The sequence below is a fragment of the Notechis scutatus genome, chromosome 2, assembly GCF_049901735.1.
Source record: "Notechis scutatus isolate UNSWTSFEM ecotype Mainland chromosome 2, rNotScu1.2, whole genome shotgun sequence".
Lineage (NCBI taxonomy): Eukaryota > Metazoa > Chordata > Lepidosauria > Squamata > Elapidae > Notechis > Notechis scutatus.
Window position 1 is genome coordinate 144,953,970 of NC_142010.1, and position 22,457 is coordinate 144,976,426.

The 22,457-nt window shown below is 43.1% G+C and overlaps 2 protein-coding genes and 1 long non-coding RNA gene across 20 annotated transcripts in view; 1 reads left to right on the forward strand and 2 right to left on the reverse strand.

Annotated features, from left to right (window-relative positions):
- Positions 1–4,564, forward strand: part of SPRYD3 (SPRY domain containing 3) — a 46,085-nt gene extending 41,521 nt beyond the window's left edge. For all 12 annotated transcript variants that reach the window (XM_087956514.1, XM_087956517.1, XM_087956518.1 and 9 more), the window contains 2 exons: positions 900–1,054; positions 2,387–4,564. In XM_087956514.1, the coding sequence (XP_087812640.1) occupies positions 900–1,054; positions 2,387–2,521 (290 nt within the window). In that variant the 3' untranslated portion in view covers positions 2,522–4,564. The remainder of the gene's footprint in view (positions 1–899; positions 1,055–2,386) is intronic.
- The window catches only part of LOC148132293 (uncharacterized), a 220,105-nt gene that overhangs the window by 53,744 nt on the left and 143,904 nt on the right, over positions 1–22,457 (reverse strand). The gene's annotated exons all lie outside the window — the stretch shown is intronic.
- TNS2 (tensin 2) overlaps positions 7,753–22,457 on the reverse strand; it is a 139,388-nt gene continuing 124,683 nt past the window's right edge. For 4 of the 6 annotated variants that reach the window (XM_026673883.2, XM_026673885.2, XM_026673886.2 and 1 more), the window contains 10 exons: positions 20,405–21,306; positions 19,351–19,437; positions 17,625–17,756; positions 16,772–16,864; positions 16,213–16,290; positions 14,711–14,788; positions 13,146–13,314; positions 12,251–12,319; positions 9,976–10,005; positions 7,753–8,772 (listed from right to left, as the gene is read on the reverse strand). In XM_026673883.2, the coding sequence (XP_026529668.2) occupies positions 8,631–8,772; positions 9,976–10,005; positions 12,251–12,319; positions 13,146–13,314; positions 14,711–14,788; positions 16,213–16,290; positions 16,772–16,864; positions 17,625–17,756; positions 19,351–19,437; positions 20,405–21,306 (1,780 nt within the window). In that variant the 3' untranslated portion in view covers positions 7,753–8,630. Of the gene's footprint in view, positions 8,773–9,975; positions 10,006–12,250; positions 12,320–13,145; positions 13,315–14,710; positions 14,789–16,212; positions 16,291–16,771; positions 16,865–17,624; positions 17,757–19,350; positions 19,438–20,404; positions 21,308–22,457 lie in introns of all 6 variants that reach the window. The other 2 variants (XM_087956509.1, XM_087956508.1) reach the window with 1 other exon arrangement.

Consider the following 22,457-nt stretch of genomic DNA (forward strand, 5'->3'; position numbering starts at 1 on the left):
CTTAGAATAATTGGAAGACAGTGAGTAACATTTGAAGAAAAGCAGGTCCATCTTTGGGTGCCACCCAATCTTTTGGTGATCTGGAACTGGACTTTCTCAGTCCTTACCTCTAGAGGTTGTGAAAGCCCTTCCTTGTAAATATCAGGGGAATTGTCTTCTTTAGACACGATTAAGGAAAGCTTCCTTTCAGCCGGGCTTTTAATAATGTTTAGTCATTTAGACGCCTCTCATATGGATTTCATGTTGATCGGAATCTGTTGTCTTTTAAGGTATTTTAATTCTAATCTACATCAGCCTTAGCGCTCTTGAAAGATCAGCGCAGAACTAAAATACTACTATTTCCACTATTGCTATCTCTCTGAAAATATATGCGGGCAATTATTAGCCATCACAAGTGGCAAGACCACTAGATATTTTACAAAGTTGAATTAAATGGATTTGTGGTCACGATGGGATTTGCAGCTTCAGGCTGCCCCTAAACTCTAGAGGTGCAATTTTCTTATTTCTGGAGTCATGAAACTGAGCTTCATATTTTCCCTGCTATTGGATTGTCCCTTGCTGACAAGATCGCCCCTACAGTCCAGATGGTTGACTATTTTGTACCGGAGATTGACAAACCGATTGAGAGTGACCTTCCCCTGATAACAGGAAAAATAGCTGTTGCCATTCTGTCTTACATGCTTAATACTGAAGCAGAGTGAGGCAGAAATAAAATGGGAAGGCGGGAGAGAAGGCAGAAGTAACCAAAATTTTGCACGACTGTTATGAAACTGAGAAAGCAAGGGCCTGTAGCTGCTAAACAGAAATAATAGGGCATCAAATTACACTTCAGTTTCTATGGTGGGGGATCTGATGTCTGTTATCTGCAAGAGTTACATGGGATTTTGGGTGCCCTGTAGGTGACAGTGATGACAGCTGTGATACGGTGGCTATCCGAGCCAAACCACGAGGAGTGAGGAATGTCTTGTATCTGCACCAGGAGGCAGATGAGGATGAGGATGAAGAAGAAGACGGGGAAGATGTGGAACAGGAACACGAAGGCAAGAAAGTCGTGGTAAGTGCCGGAAGAACCAGTGAATACATCGGTATAGAACAAGTCTCCGGGGGCTTCTGCTGTAGCTAAAGCATCAGGGCTGCAGTGTTTCTCCTAGCTAAAACAATCTGCTTGGTTGGAATAATTGTGGCCCCAGAGGGCAGGTCATTTGGATTGCTCAACTTCTCTTAGGCAAGGGATTCTTTGAGCATGATAAAAGCGTTAGCAGATACTGCCTGATCACGATTGGGACTCAGTGTACCATTGGGACTTAGTTTCAAGCATAGGAATCATTATTACTCTGGGAATACAGCTTCTCAGAGTGTTTTGCGTATTTTATTTTTCCTCCTTGCCCTTAGGGCTACAACCATAAATACGGAGCAGTGCCTGATGTGGAAACTGAAAGGGATACATAAGAAGAAAAAGCAGTGTTTTGCTGCTAGGACATGTTTTCTCTTGACTTTACAGATGCTGACGAACATAAACTGCTCTTAATGGATTGCTTTAAAATGCAGAACACTATTTAAGGTCACAGAAGACGGTTTAAGAATTTAAGCTCCTTTTCTCAAGAGTTGTGCTTGCGAGACTCTATCAAGCATGAGTCACAAGGAGCTGTTTTTTATGTACTGGCGTCCGCACTTGAACTTTCTTTTCAGCATATGGTTCTCTTGATTCTTAGCGCTGCGCCTGTTGGCATCTTCATTTCTGTGTTTTCAACATCCACGTTTGGAATGCATCATAGGACTTGAGTGGTCAAAAGTTCAGAATTCGAACCTTTTCAGTCTGGTCCTGCAATGTCACATTTGTAGCCTTTGATAGATACCGCCTGCTTCTTGTGATGTTAGCCTGCAGTCAGCCTGGAAGGGGTTCTCCCCTGAAGCTGCTCTGCCTGGATATATCTAGCTTTATAGCTCTCTCAGGACAGGCAACAGCCCTCTTGGAAGCAGCCGCGCTATTTCAGAGGGAAGGCAAGATGGGGAGGGGGAGCGGAGCAGTCAGTCAATGCTCTTTCTGTGCTTAGTGGCATGTGACATGTCCCATCAGGGACAGTAACGGGAAAGGTTTGGCTAGACCTCTGGGGACACTGGAATTGGCCATACTCTGAATGAAGGGCTCCTTTCGGACAGTTTTGATATTGCACTTTCAAAAAGAGTTTTGTGTTTGTTCGTTTTTTTTAAACAAGAACTTTCAGTCAACTAAGGTCTAATGCCAAGAGTCTTACTCACAGTTCTTTCATATGACAGATTTTTGGAAGATTTGTCCAACATCTGACCCAGCCAGTAGAGATTCCTTCAAGGTCAACCTGTGTTAAAATTCTTTGGTTTCTCTCCCCCCACACCCCCTCTCTACCAGGTGTTCTTCACCCGCAACGGGAAGATTATTGGCAAGAAAGATGCAGTGGTGCCATCGGGCGGCTTTTATCCCACCATTGGGATGCTGAGCAGCGGGGAGAAGGTCAAGGTGGATCTGCACCCACTCAGCGGCTAAAGATCAAGGGCTGGACAATATGGCTCTTCCGCCACTCCGCAGGCTGCTGGATTGCTCCAGCTGTCCTTCATTGCAACTTCGACCATTGCCTCCAGGGGTATAACCTTCTTGACGTGGGGCCATATAGAGAGATATTTGTCTATCTAAAAACACCTGAGCCACTTTTCTCGTCTCTTTCCTGCCTGCTTGATTGCAACTGTTTTAATACTGGAAAAATCTTGAGGCTCTTTATTTCCAAGCGGGTCAGGGATATGTTCCTGGAACACCAGTCCCTATTATGTCTTTCTGCTTGTTCCATTAATTACTGTTTCTGAGGGCAGGGCAACTCTTTGAGTTTACATGGTCGAAAAAGAGACCGGAATATGGCCTAGCCTTATTCAGCTCTGGGGTGTCCATGATCCTCTTCCTAAGGGGATTGTCGAATTGCAGATGGAACAGGTCAGCTCCTTTTACCTAATAAGATGAACCATTGGCATTATTATATCTAGTGCACTGGACACCTCATTCTCCAGTGCAAGCCAGTCTCAAAAAGTCTTATCCAAGATATTTTTCTCCTGAGCCCATCAGTGCGGGGAAAAACCCTGTGTCATTTCTTTCTTTTTTTTATTTATGGGCTCCTTAGTTGAACCTAAGCTGGGATTTAGAAAGTCCGAAGATCCAACTCTCTTTTTTTCAAGGACTTTTGGGGGAGAATGATGGAAAGCCAGGGAAGACACTTTCTTGGACTATATTTCTTAACTTGATGTTTGATAAGCCAAGATCCAGCACTTTTTTTTTTCCAAATCATAGTTTACAGATGAAGTCCAACGATGAATTCTCTGCTGTCCTACTCAGCTAATCTCGGGGATGGGTGGAGGGTGGGAGATCACTGGCAAAATTGGAGGCAGATAGTGTTCTGCTTCTTATCCTGAGCTTCTGAGAGCTCCCTAATATTTCTTCTATATGTTGTTATGATCATCTGGGTGCAATGCTGCTGTATATCTCTGTATTGATGGAGAAGAGGGTGGAATGTGAAATCTGTACTGTAACTTGATTGTAAAGTGTTCATCCTTCACCCTTCATTCTTCTCTGCTGAAGTTAAAAGAGGACCGGTCCTTAGGTATGTAGGCCCGCCCTTCTTTTCAGCCCCTCCCTTGTTCTCTGCATTGTATTTGCTCTTGTCATATAGCCATACCCCATTGCAGAAATTACAGAGGCTACGGAAGGGTGACAACCAGTCTGGATGCTATGTGCGTAGATGTGGTCAAATGATGACAGGAGAAGCCAAAGAGTAGCAGCTGGCTTGGAGCCACGGGAGAAAGAGTCCCACTTTCTCCTAACTTCTCTGCCCCTGTATTTTCATGGGCAATCTTGCTGCTAAAATGATAATCTGGGAATTGAAGAGGAGACCACCCTAAAAAAAAGAGGGTTTTTTTTTTGGATTGGCTCCCTCTGGTGGTGTGAATGACCTGGCTTTGTTTTCACAGTCCCCCGCTTTGTATGTTGGGAGAGCGGGAGCAACAGTGTGGTCTCTTCCTTCCGTGTTCATGTCTTGCCAACAATCCTCCCTGCCTCTTGCAATTATGAGAAGGTTGTAATCCCTGCTTGCTGATGGTGGTTTCCTCCCCATCTGCTGCTCGAAGCGATCCGGCATCTGGCTTGCAGAACGCAAGGATTACAGGCTTGCTGGTGTGCAAAGGGGCATCACAAACGTGTGAACGTGCTGCTGTTGGCTTAATTGCTGCACCAAGCCTTGGAGAGTGCAAATGTTGCCCTCTCTCTGCCCTGTTGTGTAGTTTTAACGTTTCTCAATTTAGGGAACTTTGAGACGTGGGGACTTCGACTCCCAGAATTCTCCAGCCAGCATGGGGAGTTCTGGGAGTTGAAGTCCACCCATCTGAAAGTTCCCAAGGTTGGGAAACACCCAGTGAAGTTTGTTCTTCTACACCGGCAGGGCCTGCCTTGAACGGGCTTCTCTTCCCTTCAGCTCTGGGTGCTCCTGCTGCATTTTTTTGTAGCCAGAATCTTTATACACTTAATAAAGTTGGCATTTCCACCTGGAAAGGCTGTTGGTTTCATTAATAGTGTTTTACTGCTTTCTGGTTCTCGTCAGTTGTTTCTTTGAAGTGTATTTTTTAATTTAAAAGAATTTTCTAGCGAAGTAATTTTTAAACATTAGCCTCCCCCCCCACTAAAAAAAACACCAAAAGCTAAAAATGAAATTGTTTTGAGTACTTTACCCTACCATGAAGCATGTGTGTATATATTTTCCTCCTTTATTATTTTTCTAAATAACTTGAGGCAGCAAACCTATCCAACACACTTTCCTCCTCCTTTCCCCACATCATCCTCTCTGTGAAGTGAGTAGGGCTGAGAGTGACTTGCTCAAGGTCACCCAGCCGGCTTTCATGCCTAAAGTGGGACTAGAACTCACAGTCTCCTGGTTTCTAGCCTGGCGCCTTAACCACTAGACAGACGATGGGGGGAAATACTTTTCTATCGTTGCCATTTTAATAAAGTAGTTTAATGGTAGTGACTAGAAAGCTTTTAAAAAAATGAATGCTATGCTCCCACAAAACTGCTTTAAAGGAGTACTTTAGCATTAGAGAGGGATAACATCAGAACACTATGACCTGATTAAAAACAAAGGTTCAGCAAGATAATTCAAACGGCAGGGATTGGATGCTCACAATAATGCCACAACAATAAGATAAAAATAATACAATACCTTTTAAGCAGCCTTAGCCTTCCTGATGCAGACGATGTAGGAAAACGTATTTTAAAATTCATTCCTATTTGAATGCATCCATATATGTGGTTTATAGACCAACTCATTATGAAATCAATAAGCAGTAGCATGTAAATATGTACATTTAAAACGGAACTTTTGGATGAAGCTTTTTTAATGAAAAATTATAGCTGGAAAATATGCTATACAAAACTGAAAAATGGAGTAGCATTGAGGGTTTCTATCCTTGGGGGGGGGGACATTTTTCTTTCCTTTCAAAATAAAAATAAAAAGTACTGAAGCAACTCTAGCAACACCACCCATTTATCACACAAGTATATAGTTCAGAGTTGCTGGACTGTGAGGTGGGCGGCATATACTGTAAATTTAATAAATAAAAAGTGACGCCACAATAATGTCTCTTCTAAAACAAGCAGAAATGCTTTCCTTGCCTTAAATGACTAGAATTTAGATTTAAAATTCCTGAAGGAATTCTACCTAAACTTTTAACAGTTGTATTCTCTTCATTTCCTACCCCATTACACAAGGGCCCATTTCCAAAAAGCAATACAAGGCACTCCAATTTCTTTTTCTGGTATGTTAATTTTGAATAAACAGGAAACAGGTTGTCATTTGTACAGAAGATAAAAATATAGATATAAAAAATAATAGTGCTGCAGCTTTCTCTCCCCTGCCCTCCCTCCCCCTTCACAAATATATATATATATATATATATATACACATACATATATATTATCAAGACATCTCTCACTAACATTCAGATATAAATTCTTTACTAGACAAAATAAAACTCTGTACTAAACCCAACCCTCCCCTTCCCGCTACTTTTAAAGATTGGAAGGCAGCAGAACTCTTCACTAGCTCATCTGATATGTCCTCTGCTGTCAGTGACCCATCTTGAAGACGCTGGTGGAGGGGAATCTCTTGCTTGAATCTCACCAGAACAGGGATTCTACCAAGCACAAGTGCTATGCTATGCTTTCTTGGTACTTGCACTGGCATGTCTTAATGGGAGGTTGATTCACCTAAGCACATGAGGAATTAATATACTATACTTATTAAGAATACAATTCTGAATTGGATTTTTTTTTAAAGCAATCTTCTACTTGTCTGGTGGTGAAGGAAAATACACACAGCTGGTCTTCTGGAATGAAAAACTCAAAAAAAAACAACTAATTAAAATGGGGCTTTTGTTACATCAAGGTTTTTTAAGCCCTTTGCCGCCTCCTGTGCTGTAATCCTGTGACAGCTCATATATTCTGCCGTGTGCTATCCAGATGCAAAGATAAACTCTTAAAATGTGTAGGAAAGTGAATTCTGAGAGTATGAGGGAAGTCATTAAAATGGATTTTTGAGCTATCAAACTGTTAGAATTAATGTTGATCACCTGCCCATTTTCTTAGTATATTTTGTGAGTTACTAAACTTAGAAGTCTGCATCAGGCATGTCAGAAGCAAAAAATTGTGTTCAATGGCCAGCCAATTGATCTTTGATAAATGAGCTGCATGTGATATATAGTCCTCCCCAACCAATTATTTGGATTTTAGCTCCTTGCTTAAAGCTAGGAGTCAAACTCAACAAGATGTCCAGATGGTTTTTCCATGAAATCCAAGTAGTTTTCATTGTGGAGAACCAACACGTCCTTCCTAGACCTAGTACGTTCTAGATTCCTGCTGCTTTCTGCTTTGAATGGAAGTAGGAGCAATGTATATTGTTCATCCCAATAGCTTTAATCCTGCATAGTAGCCTCTAGTCTGAACAGTATCTGCAAGGTCTTCGGAAACTGAGAATCCACTCTGCCCAACACTTACCCTTCATCACATACAATTGCCTAATGCTGCACATCTTTCTCCATTATACAACTCGATGGCCAAGATATTTATGGCCTATTGTCAGTTGTGATATTTTACATCAACAGTTTCTTAAGCATTATGTGTCTGTTCCAGCTTCTCATCTCCCACAAGACAGTGGAATGTATCTCTCTCTCACACAGTTGGCAGTATTTTCACACATGGAGCTTAAAAGCATTTCTTGCTTCAATCAGTTTGCCATTTCGATGTAAAGCCTATACTGGCCAAAATGCTTGCGTGCATTACAAATAAAATAAGACGCAATCCTTAGTGAGGTTTTTTTTTGTGGGGTGAGGACTCCTGGACTACTTGCGAGTTTTGTGTCCCCATATTGGGTCACCATTTCCATTATATTGAAGAATTCATGCTGTATCTGTTGGTTTCTCTTTCCACTGTCAGTTTCAATTCAAAATGAAAATCAAGCACTGGAGCGAGTTCAAGAGTTAATTGAACTACAGTAGCAGCTTGCACTAATTGTATCCCAGATCAGACGTTCGTTCGTATACAGCAGCCCTGAAAAGCGGCACAGTTGGTTACCCAAACATGTATCTTGAAGGGCAAAGGTAATAGTAGCTTAAGTCCAAGCTTCAGAGACAACAGCATTGAATTATAGGGATTTTCAGACCCAATAAATCAATAGACCCAACAATCGATTAAGAAATTGGAAAGAAGCTTTCTATTTTTTTTTAAAAAAGAACATGCATTTAAGAATCCCCAAATTTTTTACAGCTAGAACCTGAGTTTGTATAATTCCAAGAATAATTCATTGTTTCATACCAAGCTGGATACCACTTTGTCTAATGAAAGAAAACAATTTAGGATTTGATATGCCTTACTCATAAAGACTGTCATGCCTTACTGCTTGTTGGAGTGAGATGCAAGATTGGACCTCCAGTGCCCTGTTTCTCTATTACAAAGTGGTGTGCTTGTCCAGAGCAATGCTGCTTAGTAGAAGGAAAGGCCACTAGATTCTTTTTTTTCTCAGGTGGTGTAAACACATACAAGTTTTGCAGCAAAGAACTGTGTTTGCCACCAGAAGTTTGGTGGTTCTTAAATGTGCCTCAAAGTAAATTTAATGAGATCTTTGGCCTGGCTAGAGAAATCTCTCTTCTTCATCTGTACAAAAATGCTTTCTCGCCCTGGATGCTTTAAAATGCATTTAACTAATAGTCATGTCACAAAATCTTGGCTTATGGAAGAAGTAGCATGCTACCGTAAGTTGTGCAGTCTTCATCAGAGCTTTTGTTCCTGGGTGTTTTCTGTGATAGTGAGAAATATTAAAACGTCACACTTGATTTGTTGAGATCGAGTGAGCCCTTTCCCCACTATACCAGGTCAGTGGGTTGTGGAAATAAGACTGGATTAAAATGGAGATAGTAGAAGACTACTTTGAGTAACGCTGGAGAGCTAGTCATCCTGTTCCCGTGTTGCAGAGATGCCACAAAACATCATAGGCATTCAGACAGGCAGTTCAGATGGGGAGGAAGGAAAAATGGCAGGTGAGAGGCCTGGAGCAATTGCCAAGCTTCCTTCATCTCCGATGCGTGCCCAGCATAACTTTGGTGATGAAATTGACGATGGCTGACGCTGGTTGCTCAGGATCTAACTCAGCAAAAAGATGGCAGACATTCTCACACGGGTTGCCTTGTTTCTTGGCCACAAAGCCGAAGATCCTACAGAAGACAGATGGTATATGTCAGCAACGGTAATGGCTTCTGCTCTTGATGTTCATCCTATGCTGATCAAGGATCAGGCCATAATAGCAATAGCAGACATATACCGCTTCACAGTGCTTTTACAGCACTCCAAGCAGTTTACAGAGTCAGCCTATTGCCCCCAACAATCTGGGTCCTCATTTTACCAACCTTGGAAGGATAGAAGGCTGAGTCAACCTTGAGCCTGGTGAGATTTGAATTGCCAAACTGGTGGCAGCCATCAGTCAGCAGAAGTAGCCTGCAATACTGCATTCTAATTCTGTTTACTCTGTGGTTTACAGCAGGGGAGGTGAAGGGAAGGTATCAGAGTGGCACCAGTAGCATTATAATAGTAACAGCAGCTCTAGTGTTGCCATTCTGATTATCAGTTTCAAAAGGGATGGACTTTGTAGCACAACGTTGTATAGTGCTTTCATCATTTTGACGAAAGCAGTGAATTCCAATGGATTTTGCAGCTTAAAGAAGCATTGCTCTGTTCCCATAGGATTGTCTTAGTTCTGTTCACACAACGTAGTAAGCCATAATTTTAACTTGAGAGAAAGACAGGTAACATGAAAGAAAGACAGGTAACATTCCAAAGAAGGAACATTTTATCACGTGGTTATAGGGAAAAAACCTCATAATATTGGAAAGTAATAGATCAAAATATTCAGAAAAGTCTTAAATGTAAAACTTGAACTGAAACCACAAATGTATTTGTTAAGTGTAATACCAGGAAATATGTGAGAGATTGCAATTTATGAACAGCTGCAAGAACAAATTAGGCACACTGGGGGGAAAAGAGAAAAAAATAGATACTTGGGATATGGTTTCTAGGAAAAAAGTTGACATCAATCAAAACAATAGACAAAATTATTCAAATAGATACTAACAATAATCATCAGTGTGTGTGAAGTATAAACATCTGGGTTTTGGTCAGCAGTTGGGAAAGCAAATTCAGTGTTGTCCCCGTACAAAAATAGAACTTAAATGTTGGTAATAGAAGAGTGTCCCAAATGGGGACCTTTCAAACTAAAACCTGATCCAAGCAAAGTCTTTCATATCTAAAAAGCCAATCTATTATGCAATGTGTCAATATGCTACTGTATAGCTTAATGTTAAATTAATGCTTTACTTGATCTTGATATATGTTTCCATGACTTGTGGTCTTTCATTACTTACTTAGCTGTAGTGCCATCCGTGTTGGCCCACCTAGAATTAAACATAGTCAGGTTAAGAAAGGACTCTTCTCCAATCAGTTGCCTATAAAGCAGACTTACAAAACACATCCTAGGAGCAGTGCTGCTTCACAGAAAGACAGTAAACTTTGCATAAAAAGGAAGAAAATGGATACTCCGGTAATTAGAGCAACAGAAGTTAGTTAGAAATGGGGGTTTGTAGGGGAGATCCCAACATCCTTCAGTTTCAGCCAATATTAGCTAAAAAGCTATGTATTTTCCATTCCTGGTTTAAATATCTCACTTGAGTTATATATTTTTCCTGGTTCAAATATCTCCACCTACTGAAATTTCAAGGAATTGAGAATTGAATAGCTTCATATATTTATAAAGTATATACTTCATAATATTAAAATGCTTTAAAAATTAGACATGCAAGTTGTGTTTGCAAAATTCTCTTGCCATCGAGGTATATTACTCCAGAGTTTGTTAATGTCACTGAAGCAGTGCAACTAAGTTGTGTTGTTGAAACAATCATCACAGCAAAGATTGGAAACAGAAAAAAAAATCAAAGCAATATTCTTTTTACCAAATAATGCACAGTGAAATGAAAGTAAGTTGAAAAGTAGATGTAATCCCCTAACTACAATGAGCTAATAGCAATTTAGCTGCAAGTCATGTTCAACATCTCTGCATATGAAGAAAAAATGTTACTGAAAAGGATCCCACAAGCTAGCCCTTTTTCATCCAAAGATCATTACATTATAAAATACTGCATACCTTTCTTACAATATGCACCTTATAATGATGGTCATCATGCAAATAAGAAAAGTTGGTTGTGGAAATGAAAACAATCAGACCAACTCATACACCTTCAAGAAGTCTCCAAAATGAAAACATGGACCCTATTCTGTAGCTGCTTATTACAACCCATGGTTTGCAAACCTTATCTTCTAAAGGCCAGAAGCAATTCACGCAGGCGACTTCACAGTTACAGCTGAAGAAGCTACCACACACATCTTGGCCCTATAAACCAAGCACTGTTCATCATCACAGCATACAATGCTGATACAGTTCTACAGAGGAATTATTGAGTCTCATCTGCACCTCTATAACTGTCTGGTTTGGTTCTGCAACCCAACAGGACAGACACAGACTTCAGAGGATAATTAGGACCGCAGAAAAAACAATTACTACCCACCTGCCTTCCATTGAGGACCTGTATACTGCACACACATAGGCACACACATAGGCACACACATAGACACAGACACACACACACATGAAGATAAAGCAGATAACAAGATCTGGCAAGAAAGCTCAAACTGCCCAAGGAGCTGCTGATTCAGTTCTACAGAGAAATTATTGAATGTGTCACCTGCACCTCCATAACTCTGGTTTGGTTGTGCAACCCAACAAGACAGACACAGACTTCAGAGGATAATTAGGACTGCAGAAAAAAACAATTACTACCAACCTGCCTTCCATCAAGGACCTGTATACTGCATGAGTCAAAAAGAGGGCTGTGAAAATATTTACAGACCCCTCACATCCCGGATATAAACTGTTTCAACTCCTTCCCTCAAAATGATGCTACAGAACACTGCATAACAGAACAACTCGACACAAGAACAGTTTCCCCCCCGAAAGCCATCATTCTGCTAAACTAATAATTCCCTCAACACTGTCCAACTATTTACAAAGTCTGCACTAATATTACTATTAATCTTCTCATCACTCCTTATCACCCATCCCCTCCCACTTGTAACTGTATGACTGTAACTTTGTCGCTTGTATCCTTGCGATTTATATTGACTGTTTCTTAGTATGGTTTAATTGCTTATTGTACCCTATGACAATTAAGTGTTAAGTGTTGTAACTTATGATTCTTGACTCTTGATGAATGTATCTTTTCTTTTATGTACACTGAGAGCGTTTGCACCAAGACAAATTCCTTCTGTGCCCAATCACACTTGGCCAATAAAGAATTCTATTCCATACAATGAGTAGAAATATAGGATAGACACTGAATGCAAACTGCATTAACAATATATCAGATGGCCATTGCTCCAACAAATTCATTATTGCCTTCTGTGACTGCTAGCAATTCTGCAAGGCATCATCTTCCTTGGGTTGCAGAAGATTAAGCCTGGCTTTTTCTGCATATAGTATACATGCTGTGCCGCTAAGCATAGCTTCCCTAGCATCCAGGCTGACATGGGTTTCCATGGACAAAAAGCAGGATGCAAGCTACACAAGAACCAAGATGGTTGGTTTACCTGCGGTCCTGAGGATCCGTGCTGGAGAAGGTAACGCTGTTGACTGGATAATGACGCCGGAAAAACAGCCTAATGAGAAAAAAGAAAGTTCCCTGAACACAAAGGAAGACCCATCCCACAGCTTCATCCGCAGGCTCACAGAAGCCAACAATGGGTAATGAAACGCCTGCAAGGAAACAAGAAAGCTCAGAGAGCACCAAGGGCCCCTCATTTCAACTCGTGAGCTACAAATATTTTCCTTTCTTGAGACAATTAAGGAACAAGGCATGTGAGCAGGGAATATATGTGAGAAGCACAAAGATGACCTTGGATACCGAATGTAGTGCCTGTTAGCAAAACACGAGCTCAATCCAGGAAAACAAAGTAAGAGAAAGAAACATAAAATGGTCCCCTTTTAATTAAATCTCTCTGGTATAAGAGGAAGGGAATGGGAAGCGTCAGGCTTTCAAGATTCTGTTTCAAAAAAGGAGAGTTCTAGTATTCCTTGTATCTGTTCCCTGGCCTGGCCTACCTTGAAGGGCTCATAATGAAAGAAGAAAGAGGCTACAGCTCAGAGATGGTATTCAGCAGGTTCTGACCAGTTCTGGAGAACCAGTAGTGGAAATTTTGAGTAGTTTAGAGAACTGGCAAATACCATCTCTGACTTCTATTCTCTGCCTCCCAAGTCCCAGCTGATTGGCTGGGTCTTCTTTTGTTGCCCTGCACAGGAGAATGGAGCTGGAAAGCAGGTTAGTGGGGTGGGGAGGGAATGGGGATTTTACAGTATCCTTCCCCTGTCATGCCCACCAAGCCACGCCCACAGAACCGGTAGTTCAAATGTTTGAATCCCACCACTGCTGCAGCTGCATAAAGGAAGGGTACCATGGTTCCTGGGAGCACAGGCAGGCAGACTTACTTCCTCTGGTTGTCGGTGAGTGTGATGCCTTGGGCTGACACCTTGAAATGGACGGTACTGGCCGAAGCATGGGGAGTCGAAGCCAGGATAGTGGTGGTTGCCTTCGCCACAGCCTGTGGCCCCGTCAAGGACTCTGTTTCCACAGAGCTCAGGTAAAGCACGCTGCAGGCTGCAAATTGGGAACGGAGGGAGGAAAAGAATACCAGTTCGACAAAAGCAAGAGTGTCTTCCATAATGGTCCCATGACTCACACTCAGATGCTTGACAACCAGAATCCAGAATGGTTGCTGATCTCCCCCAAAGGATCTCCAGTTTGTCCAAGCTCTTATGCACTTAGATTACAGTTCTCTTAGTGACCGTTTGCAGTTACAACGGCACTGGATAAAGCGACTTATAACCATTTTTCACACTTATGACGGTTGCAGTATCCTCATGGCCACATGGTTTTACATTCAGATGCTTGACACCTGGTTCGTAATTATGACGGTTGCAGTATCCCGGGGTCATGGGATCGTATTTTAAGACCTTCTGAGAAGCAAAGTCAATGGGGAAGCCAGATTCATTCAACAACCGTGTTCCTAATTTAACAACTGCAGTGATTCGCTTAACCAACGTGGCAGGAAAAGTCGTAAAAGCAAATTTCTCCCTTAGCAGTATAAATAATTTTGGTCGGAGGTTGAGGACTACATGAGGCTTTTGAGTCTGACTAGTCACAGAATTACATGGCTGAGACAGAAGGGGTCATCTTTCATTCGTAGCCGTGCCGTATTTTCCCCACCTTCCGTGTAAGGAAAGCTCAGTCAGGAAAAGGGGCAAAATCAATGGGACTGTTTTCTTTTCTATCGGAAGCATCCTGTGGATTCTTAGGAGTCCCTTATTTAATTTCTGAAACTTAAACTCTGAATCAGATGTTTGTTTTTGGGGGGAGGGGGGGACATCTAGGGAGGGGTGTGCCTAGAAGGAAAAAGAGCAGTCAGAGGGAAAGGGCCTTCTCCCTCAGCCATTTCTTTCCACCAAACGGCATCCCACTTTGAGTTTGTAGCTCTTACACAAAGCGCTAAGGGCTCCCCAATGCCCCCCATTGGCAATTGTGCTATTATAGCCGTAAGGCTTGCCATCTATCGATACTAAAGTGGTTCTGGCATCTCTTCCCATCTTTAACAGCTGCCTCAGCTGGGATTACCCCGGTAGAGTTGAAGCATATTTCCTGCCATCAGGAGACTAAAATTTGTTTAGTGCTGAGCATTGCCCTTTGCCCATCCCCTTGCGATTACTTACAAGCGGGATAATTGGAAAATACGTTCGCTCGATCCATTTACATTAGAGAATGGGTCTTTTCTTGAATTTGCCATAGCCTTAATTAAGGACTTAAAATTCCAGTATTATGTTAGAAATCAAATAAATACATGAGGTAAATTAACACTACTGTCTACCTACAACTGTTTCCCCAATTTGGTCTGAATAAATTGATTCCTGTTACGCTGTTCCTATTTTTAACCCTGTTGTCTGTCTTGAGTGTTCACACAGCCGCTTAACCTTTGCTCCTCTCGCACCCAAGTACTTACCTGCTCCCTGCTTCAGCAGGTCAGCAGCAGTGCTCATATTGGTGGGAATGGCCAGCTCTGGTCTTTCCTCAGTGAGATCTGAAAAGCAGGAGTCAGAAGAAGAAATAGTATGGTATCCTCTTGTTTATCAAACTTGGCAACTGTAAGTTATGTGGACTCCAACTCTTAGCATGCTGCCTGGGGAATTCTGGGAGTTGAAGTCCACCTGTCTTAAAAGCTGCCAGGTTTGAAAAACACTGATCTACCCATTATTTTCCCATCTGTTGAGATCACCATTTGCCAGGCTAGGAATTGGGCATGTCTCTGGGCATAAAGCAGGCTCGCTTGACTTCTTCTGGATGAGGTTTCCATGATAAAGTTGCTCTGCTCAGAAATAAGCAACATGGAACGCCTCAGATTTTCTTAATATGGCAACCCCGTTTCTCGTTCACCATGTAGGCTGGGACTAAAAGCATTTGTCCTGCAGCAGTATCCAGGGTGCCACATGTTGCCCACATCAGCCTGTCAGCAGAGCCTCTAAGTCACTAAACAACATTGCTATGGAGAGCAAGAAGTGAAAGAGCCACACTGGCTGGGCAGCTGACCCTTGGGTCATACATCACTCATTCTCATTTGCTGTTAGAACAAGGAGTCCCCAATCTTTTGGGGGTATGGACACATTAGGAATTACATGCTGTGAGCTATCCTGCAAGATGACTGTGGAGGAAATTTTCTTTGTACAAAATGGGTCATTATAGGGATATAATCAATTTACGAAACATCAATTTTCCTGGAAATTTATTTGCCGTTTCACCCCAGGCATCCACACAGGACTCCTTACAACCCCTGTTTACATTTGTCCTTTTTCCTATGTAAATAGGAGCACTCGTAAACATTGCACAAGGCTGCAGCCATCCATCATTTTATTTTCTGAGAATATTTGTGGGGCCTATTAATTGCTCAGAAGCATTCTTGGAAATAAATATGTTGGCGGCTGGCATTTTCCTTTGCAACAGACCAGATTCCCATTTTTAGAATTAAAAGTTCCTTTGGTGTCATGTAAGGGAGATGGAGCGAAGAACCTGGAGGCATCAAGGAGGAGGCTGCAGGCACGTGGACGTCCCAGTGCCATCTTGGGGACCACTGTGTTGGACCACGAAGGGGAGGCTGATCCCCGACACAGGCAATTTCTTCATTTAGCACAGGGGTGTCAAACTCAATTTCATTGAGGGCCGGACTCGGTGGATGTGGCCAACTGGGCGGCCATGGCCAGTTTGACTCTACTCCCCAAACTACTAGCATGTTTCCTTTTTGCATTGGGTAGACCGGGCCGAAGTGACGCGGACCGGCTCCTTGCATTTTCCAGGACAGCCCTGCGGGGCCAGATCCAACCGCATCTTGGGCAGAATCCGGCCTGAAGGCCTTGAGTTTGACACCCCTGGTTTAACATTTATCTCCACTCATTTCATCTGCCTCCATCTCTTTCCAGTCTCTGGGTTCTGCACAACTTCCCACTCGCCTACCTTTGCTTGGGATGCGGAGTTGGCAAGGCAACGAGAGCGGGGTGATGGAGTGCTGGGAGACCAATGCTGGCAGGCTGCCTGTAAAAGAAACAACAACAGAAAACCATGTCGAGTCAAGGGTTTGTCTCCCATACTGTCTTCCTAACCATCCATTCCTCAGCACAGCACCCTAAGGGTTCTAATTTATTAAGGAGCTCCCCCAAAGTGTCACTCGTTTGCTCAGAAGAGGCTTCCATGGTGGGAGCTGTGCTATTTGAATCAAGGGCTATCCTTGGTTATAATTGGGTGGGGCTGGTGCCACTAGTGGGTGGCCTTAAACCAAGAACGGGTGAAACAACCAATTAGTTCTCTGATATCCCTTATTTCCCTCCCCCACTCTTCCCTCCCTTTCCAAGCCAGGAAGTTGCCAGGGTAAACACAGACACAGATTGCTCATATCGTAAATCTGAACTGATTTACGTTTTTCAGAATAGGCTGAGGGTTGGACATTCATCTAATCCCGCACGAGGCCTCATGTCAGAATCTTTCCCATTTAAGGTCCAGTCCTAGGGTTACATACCAAAATGGGGCTCATTGTTACAACCTTTGATCTTCACCCCTTTGGGTCCTGTCTCGATCAAGAAGTGGCGCACCAGCTGCTCAGCAGGGTCTCCTAAGACAGGGAAAGGCATCGGTTAGCAACGGCTGTTCTCTTTCTTCAGACATTTCCTATCTACCTGCTCCCAGGGAAGAGGCTAAAATGGAGTTCCTCCTGATGCTGGCAGGGCACTTGATGCAGAGAATCAGCATTAGAATAGAGCTGGAAGGGACCTTGGAGGTCTTCTAGCCTAACCCCCTCCTGAAGCAGGAGACCCTTTCACCCATTTCAGACAGGTGGCTGCCCAGTCTCTTCTTTAAAACCTCCAGGGATGAAGCCCCTACAACTTCTGAAGGCAAGCTGTTCCACTGGTTAAGTGTTCTCACTGTTGGGAAGCTTCTCCCTAATTCCAGGTTGCTTTCATCCTGGTTGCAGAGGATAAATGCATAAGGAAAAGTACATAGTTTGGGACCAAGATAGAATGTGTTTTTTAGAGTTGTCAAATACACTTCTCAAAGCTAGCACTTCAATGGGTGTAGCTGACAATAGACTGACTACCTACTAAGAGGGCTGATCGTTTTGAAGAATGGTAATTGCATTGTTCCAAGCTGTTGGAAGCTAGTAAGTTTTGTTCTAGGTCTTAGTTTGGCTTCAGAAGTTTCTGAACCCCAATTCCAGGCAACACCAGCTAGGCAAGCCTACCGTGAGCGATATTCAGAAGGTGTCAGTTGCCCAGATATCTGGACGGCTACAGACTGCTTAGCTTTAAGCAATTGAGATATTCCATTTTTGGAGATGGGGAGGGACCCTGGAGAGCGTTTCTCCTCCCCCTTACCTTTGGTGGAATGGTTGATGCTGTTGGGTGGAGGTGTTATCACTTTCAAAGCCAAACCATAGGCCCCCTGGAAGGAATTACTGTCCCGAATGAGGAAAGTGCCAGGTTCCTTGTCCTTCAGGAGAGCAATGGCTGCTCAGAAAGGGGGAAAGAAATATAAATATATATATACACACACACACACATACACACACACACACACAGCCATTCAACAAAAACCTGGCAAGGCCAGAGTGAAAATGAAACCAATTAAAATTAAGTAGCTGTGGATAACAGAGAATGAATCAAATGTACAAGGGTGATAAGAAGTCCCAGGGGGAGGGATGGAATGTCAGGAAAGAAAAGGAAGGAAGTAAAAGATGCTAAAGTGAAAGCAAAATGGCGATAGAAAGAGAAACAAGTCTTTTTTTAAAAAAAGAAATATTAAATGATAGATTAATCTCCCAACAAAATCAATGGAAAGTAGATTTAAATCTGGAAGCTGCTTATGATGTTATATTATGAAATGCCAGAGGACTGCCTGGGGTTATGCTAACGAGACCTATGAAAAAGGATGCTTGGCAACATGATTTTTAAAAGGCAGGGGGAAAATGCCCATTAAGAGAATGGTGGCTGCAGAAAATGAGAAAAAGAGAAAGATGGTAAAATTGGAAACAGCATGGATGTGGACTGAGATAGCCAGTAGCCTTCTCTTGCTTATCAGATGGCCTGATAAAATTGAAAATTGTCGTGCTGCTTAACAAGGCAAAAAGTCCAACAGCCTTAGAAGTCTTTTGTTGGAAACTACAGGCACATGGAACGGTGGTGAATGGGACAAAAACCAGACAAATGGTATATGTAGCCCGGCCTTTTCTTTGCAGTTGAGATAGTTACACACAAGCCCTGTCCAGGAATACACAGAATATATGTTTACAAGAATTAAATTTAACGTGGATGATGAGGGCTGGACTGAGAGAAAGAAAGAAAGAAAGAAAGAAAGAAAGAAAGAAAGAAAGAAAGAAAGAAAGAAAGAAAGAAAGAAAGAAAGAAAGAAAGAAAGAAAGAAGGAAGGAAGGAAGGAAGGAAGGAAGGAAGGAAGGAAGGAAGGAAGGAAGGAAGGAAAGAAAGAGAGAGAGAGAGAGAGAGAGAGAGAGAGAAAGAAAGAAAGAAAGAAAGAAAGAAAGAAAGAAAGAAAGAAAGAAAGAAAGAAAGAAAGAAAGAAAGAAAGAAAAAGAAAAGAAAGAAAGGAAGGAAGGAAGGAAGGAAGGAAGGAAAGAAAGAAAGAAAGAGAGAGAGAGAGAGAGAGAGAGAAAGAAAGAAAAGAAAGAAAGAAAGAAAGAAAGAAAGAAAGAAAGAAAGAAAGAAAAAGAAAGAAAGAAAGAAGAAAAGAATTTGTGTACAGAACAGACAGAGGCATGAGGATGATGGAATATGTTTGCATGGTTTACATCCATCATCTGTACACGATACAGGTCATGTTTTCAATGGAACTGCGGGAGACAAACTACATCTTGCCCATAAATCTGCAACCAGCACAACACATGGAGTGGGGGGGTCACCAACATGGACTGTGGTGCTTTTTTAAAACAGGAACATTCTGTACAGGGAGACGGAGGCGGCCTGTGTATGAGCATGTGGGATTGGCTGTTCTGAGTCAAGAAGTATTCCTGCCCTAGAAAGAAAATGCCAAATACTGACTGTGTTAAATCACAGGCAAAGCAGCCAAAATTGTTTGGGAGTTGCATACCTTGGTCCCGAGACAAGTGGGGCTTGTACCAGAACTTTGACGTGTCTTGGACAAATTTGACGCTAACCGGGTTTTCTTGCTGGAGATCTGGAAGAAGCAAAACAAAAGTTTCCTCTCCAAAATGCAGGCAAGCATAAAGGTTTAACAGACTTAAAACATCCACAATATATATTTGCTACTGAAAGCTAAAGATGGCTAGATAGCTAGATAGTACAGTGGGCTAGAAACATTTTGCTTACATAATTCAATTATAATTTTAAGGGACTGTACAATAATAACTCTCCTTTGAGCCAGCTTGAGTCCTGCTACTTACTGACACTTCCATCCATATGTTTTGGCACAGCGGGTCACTTCCATACCACAGCAGGTATGGGAGTGACACGTGCTGTCTTCGAGGACAATTTCTTTGACTTCCCAATTTAAACTACAACTTAGGATTTCCTGGTGGTCACCCACCCAAGTGGTAACTGTTTCTGACACTACTTTGCTTTCTGAGATTAGTTAAGGGGACTAGCTATTGCCACCCAGCTGGCCTAAGCAAATAAGAGAGATGGAGGGAGGAGAGAGGGGGGAGGGAGGGAGAGAGAGAGGGGGAGGGAGGGAGGGAGGAGAGAGAGAGAGAGAGAGGGAGGGAGAGGGAGGAGGAGAGGAGGGAGAGGGGGAGGGAGAGGAGGGAGGGAGGGAGGAGAGAGAGAGGGAGGGAGGGAGGGAGGGAGAGAGAGAGAGAGAGAGGGAGAGGGAGAGGGAGGGAGGGAGGGAGGGAGGAGAGGGAGAGAGAGAGAGAGATGATAGACAGGAATAAATTGCAGAGATATTTATATCAAGCAGTGCCATCTGAAGCAACAGAGTTGAAACAGCCAAGGCGAAAGAGCTGAACCATTTCAGTGCCTGATATATAGCCCCTTTTGGAGAAGTCTTGGGTAACGGCAGAGAAATGAAGGGTCTGAGCTAGCAGAAAAGCACTAAGAAAGCAGGCTCAAAGTATAAAAGCAAAGACAATAGCTAATTCTTCCTCCGCCCTCTACATTTCAAGCATTTACTTGGAGAACATTACCTGGGCCAGGTGCACTGCCGTCAGGGACCCCAGGGGCAAAGGTGACATGGTGAGCAGAGCCTGGACTACGCCCGGGGGGTGAGTTCCTCTCCCAGGTCCTGGTGGCCAGTAGGTGATGCTTCTCAGGCAGGGGAGGCTGCTGGAGCTCCCGAGGTTGCTCTCCGTTGCCAGAGCTGCCTTCCATGCTTGTGTAGTAGGCTGTTGCAATGGGGAAGGCTGGAGTTGGGGAGCCCTGCATATCAGCAACGACACAGCCGAGCGCCGGGGGCTGGATGCTGAGGGAGCCGGGCCCAAGAGAGGGGCTGGGGTTGGGACCGTGGGGAAGGCCCTTTGTATCCAGTTCATCCCGCTCGTTCTGCAACCTCCCATTGTAGATGGCCGGCATTGTAGGGGAGGCTGGAGCCCCAGAGACTGTCCTGCAGGCAGGAGAGGGCTGGCTGGGGCAGGGAGCCTTGGGTGTGAGCCTCTGGGGCTGTCTCTCCATGATAGGGACTGGCTGATGCCCCACAGCGTCTTGAGGGGGCAACTCATGAGGCAACGGCACTGTAACACTAAGACCACAAGCATCGGAGCCATTTTGATGCTGCTGCCTTTCCAGGAAGGGAGAGGGCTTGGCAGGGGCTGAAGGCGGCACGTGCGGTGAACTGGAAGCACAGTAATTGCGAGAACACAGCTGTGGCACCTGGGGGCCCGGCCTCTGGGGGGCTCCATTAGCTTGTGGCCTGAAGGCAGGGAAGTGCACGAAAGCCGGCATTGGGGATAAGATTTGGGATGGGTTGCCTGATGAGGTCATTCTCTCGGTGGCTCTTTTGTATCCAGGAGGGGATTGCTTCTCAAGGTTTGACTGGAGCATGTTCTCCAGGGGGCTGGCGGCCTTGTGGCAGAGCTTGCGGGATCCAGGGCTGCAAGGACAACAAGCATAGCATCAGTAAAGTTTAGCAGACAATCAGAAGGAGTTGGGGAGCATACACATATTATTAAAAGCTGCATCTCATGAAGGGAGTCGTAGCTCACAAAGGCTTCTGCCCTTTAATAAAATAAGTTCTTCAGAAAAGCCTGACTCAGCCTGATATTTATTTCCCCCCCCACCAACTAATACAATTCTACTTCTATAAAGTTTGTCCGTTATGTCTAATAGGAAGAAATTTCTGGGATTGTGATGAAACACATCTTTTCAATTGCAACAGTGCAGATCCCGAAACAGAAATACCACATGTGAAAAAAAAAAAAAGGCCAAAAAATAAAAGGTAGCCTCGCAACATAGGTAAACCAATGCTACCAGTCCATGGATTTGCTTATTTAGACTAACTGGCCACACTTCCCAGCTTTTTAAAAGTTTCCTGGCTTAAAAGCAGTTTTCAATGCTCTTAACAAATTTGCATTTAAAAGAACCACGTCAAGCATCAATGAAAGTAAAATAAAAAAGACTCCTATAACAAAATTGTTGTATAAATATTCAGAGTGATGCATATTAATTATTTCTTAATCTCCTTCAGCCATGTCATAATCAATGCGGGTTATGTGTTCTTTACAAGCAAAAGAGAGAGTTTTGATTTCTTGGCAAGTTCTGCAAATACAGACTTATATACGTGGACTGGGGCAGGGGGCTCAACTTTAATTTAGAACATAGAACATAGAATAATAGGGTTGGAAGGAACCTTGGAGGTCATTCTGGACTTTTTGGGATGGATACACCTTGATGGGATGGATACACCTGATCACAGAAAGAATAACACAACAGAATAATAGAGTTGGAAAGAACGTTGGAGGTTCTCCGATCCAACCACCACCCAAGCAGGACATTCCATACCATTTCAGACAAGTGGCCATCCAATCCCTCCTTAAAAACCTCCATGATGAAGTACCCACAACTTCTGGAGACAAACTGCTCCTCTGGGTTACATCAAATACATTTGACTGAAACCATTATCATTGCAAGATTCCGTTAATGTAGCCTTAAAACAAAGTAGAATTAGCTCATGTTGTATTTCCTGTCTGGTCTATTTGAGAGGCTAGCATCAATCCTGCAAGTCTGAAATTACAAGTCTCTCAC